The sequence below is a fragment of the Mesitornis unicolor genome, unplaced genomic scaffold (genome assembly GCF_000695765.1).
Source record: "Mesitornis unicolor isolate BGI_N332 unplaced genomic scaffold, ASM69576v1 scaffold15789, whole genome shotgun sequence".
Lineage (NCBI taxonomy): Eukaryota > Metazoa > Chordata > Aves > Mesitornithiformes > Mesitornithidae > Mesitornis > Mesitornis unicolor.
In genome coordinates this window covers 1-3,005 of record NW_010205335.1, presented here as the reverse complement: position 1 = coordinate 3,005, position 3,005 = coordinate 1, and the positions used below count along the sequence as shown (strand labels likewise).

General features: G+C 58.6%; 1 protein-coding gene across 1 annotated transcript; it reads right to left on the bottom strand.

Annotated features, from left to right (window-relative positions):
* Positions 1 to 115: 115 nt before the first annotated feature.
* YARS (tyrosyl-tRNA synthetase) lies at positions 116 to 2,830 on the bottom strand (the record flags this gene model as incomplete). Its single annotated transcript, XM_010191367.1, has 8 exons — positions 116 to 313; positions 444 to 538; positions 868 to 1,003; positions 1,270 to 1,355; positions 1,540 to 1,675; positions 1,877 to 1,969; positions 2,302 to 2,382; positions 2,701 to 2,830. Coding segments are annotated over 8 exons (955 nt in total), but the record flags the coding sequence as incomplete, so codon positions are not given.
* Positions 2,831 to 3,005: the final 175 nt, after the last annotated feature.

Here is a 3,005-nt window from a genome sequence, read left to right as displayed (position 1 = left end):
AGGAAGCAGAGTCACCCCAAGGCCGTACCCCTCAGCACTGCGGGGCTCTGGGGCAGCAGAAGGGGGGGTGTGGGCTGCAGCCCTGGAGGGGTACGGCCTCCCACGCCCCCCTCCCTCACCTGGAGGCACACAGCACCATGCCCTGCGACTCCACACCCCTCATCTTCTGGGGCTTGAGGTTGCAGAGCAGCACCACCAGCCTGTCCTGCAGCTGCTCCTGGGGGACGAACTGCACCAGGCCACTGACCACGGTGCGGGGCTCGGGCTCGCCCACGTCGATCTTCTCCACGTAGAGGCTGTCAGCATCCGGGTGCTGCCAAACAGAAGCAAGGTGAGGAGTAGGGGAGGGGACTGGGGTGGCAAAGAAGGGGGCAGACCAGACCTCACACACCCCCCGAGTGCTCAGGTCACCATGTGAGAAGCTCCCTCCCCTCTCCCCGTACCTTTTCCACGCTGATCACTTTGCCAACGCGAATGTCCAGCCGGGAGGGGACCACGTTTTCCGGCTCCGAGTTCTTGGTGCCCTTCTCTGCAGGCTCTGCAGTGCACAGTGAACAGCCGTGCCACTCAGCATAAACCCAGGGGGCTGGGCAAGTCCTGGGGAGCACATGGTGACCCCCAAATGCTGGCCCTGGGGCCCACTGAATGCCCTGCTTGTCTCTCTCCCACAGAGCAGCCCCTTCACTTTGTCAGCCTTTCAAGCACCAGAGAAGCACCCACTCCTCTCTGAGACAGGGAAACAGGGCTGGCACTGGCTTTTCCTCACCCTTCCTAATCCTCTCCAGGGCTGCTTCCTAGGCGGACGCTCTCCCACTCAGCCCTGTGTCGCCAGGGCCCCGCTTCCCCCAGTTCCCAGCAGCTCCTTACTGGCTTTGGATGGGTTGGGATACGCAGCGTTGGTCAGCTTCTTCAGTTCCGGGCTGTTGAATTTCTCTCTGATGGGGTCAAGCAGTTTGTTCAGGGCTACTTCCACCGAGTTCTTCAAGTCTCCAGGATGCACGACCTGTATCACGACAAACAGACGGGTTCCTGCTGTATCATGACAAACAGATGGGCTGACGTGGTCCTGTCCTGCACCGGGACAGCTTCACCCATCCTCTCACCTTTGGGCTCTCCTGGCTGGGAGCACCCTGCCACCCTACAGCCCCTGGGCCACGCTCTGCTCCACACCTTCCCCCGGTGCAGATTTCCATCTCCCAGTGCTGCTCAGAGCCCTCCAGATCGCTCTCTGGAGCCCCAGGACAGGGTTTGGTCCCTCCTGGCACTCACCTGCTCAGCAAAGTCCTTCTCCAGGGCCTCATAGGCTGTGTAGGTTTTGTTTCCACCCCATTTTTCTTCACGCAGAACCACAAACTCTGCAACACACAGATTTTAAGGCTCAGATTAACCCAAGCAGAGACTCACCCTCTGCTCAGCCAGATAAAACCACCCACCCCAATCAGCCCAAGAGCCGAGAGGGACTGCACAGGGGACACCTGCTTCCATCCCCTCCTCTCACCCCCAGGAAAAACCAGTGTCTGAGCGTGGCGAGCTCCTCACCTGACTTGAGGGGAAAGAGGACGTGCTTGATGAAGGAGAGGACACCGTTGTTCTCCACATTCCCTGGCTCGCAGAAAGCCTTCTTCAGCTTCTTCTTCACGTCCTCCTTGCGGTCCAGAAGGTCAATCTTTGAGTCCTACAGGAAGAGATTTCCCAGCCCTTTACCCAACTTCTTTCCCAAAAGAGACAGATCGGGCTGGAGTTGCAGCAACTTCTTCTTATAACCTGGCGTGAGTGGAGAGAAGCCACTTTCCCTTGGGGTGCAGCCTCTCTGCCCCCAGCCGTTAACCCATCCCCCTGCAGAACCCCTGACCGCAGCCACCGTTCAGGGACCAACCTCTTCTGACGAGCTCATCTTGCTGCCTGTCAGACCGGGAACCATCGGGTTCATCAGATGGACGCGCTTGGCATAGCCCAGGGAAGGAAGGTACTGGGAAAAAGCAAGGAGGCAAGTCAGGGACAATCCTCTTCTGAAGACTGGCTTTAATCCACAGTCTCTGTTTGCTCCTGGCTCCCAATAACTTGAGGACCCAGAAAGCTGTGACAGGCTCACAGGGTGCTGACAGCCCCAGCCAGGGACGCATGGCAGTGCTATTTTGCACACCAGAGCCCCACAGACCATGAGAGCAGCAGCAGGAGCTGCGAAGAGCCCTGTGGTGCCAACAAAAACCACAAATGCACTTCTCCCAGTGGATTAGCAAGCATTCAAGCCCTGAGCCAGACACCAGCGTTGCAGGGAGCTCAGCACCCCCCGTTCCTCACCTTCTCTGCAAAGGTGAATATCTTCCTCTGATCAACTCCTCCAAACTGTGCGTCGACCTTGAGGTACTCCTCATCCAGGGCCTGCAGAGACACGCACAGCCTTGAGACTGGACCCCAGGCTCCACGCTCCAGCTGTGCTTAACCTTCAGAGGTGCTGCCCACCCTCCAGGATCTGCCCAGCCCCAAGAAGGACGGGAACTCTCTGCCTGCCTGCTGTCCTGCAGCTGCCCAGAGTCGCTGTAAAAGCAGCTCCGTGCTCGGGTCATGCTTTGTGCTGCTACCAGGTGTAATATTGGGGTGGAGCAACCTTGGCATTCAGCCTCACACATCTCTGCAGTCCTGGCTTCGCCCAGCACATCCCCAGCCAAAAGGCTCTGATGATTCTGCCTCGCCACGCACCTGCAAGCCCGGGTAGAGCAAACCACTCAGCAAGGGGTGCTCCACCTGCTTCACCACCTCTGCTCCTGCCTTCTTCGCATCGTGCTGTGTCACCACGGACGAGAGGCGGTACACGTCCAGCGTGTACTCCCTGTGGGAAGGGACAGCGCTGTTAGGAGTGGGGACGTCTTTGACAGCTGTTACATGTAAACACTGGTTCTGGCCACATCAAGAGGAGCCAAAGCCTTGGAGGCACCTGCATTTTGTATCCTGACAGTGCCTGGGAGCAGGCTCAGGAACAGAGCAAGCTCAGGAGCAGCAGAGCC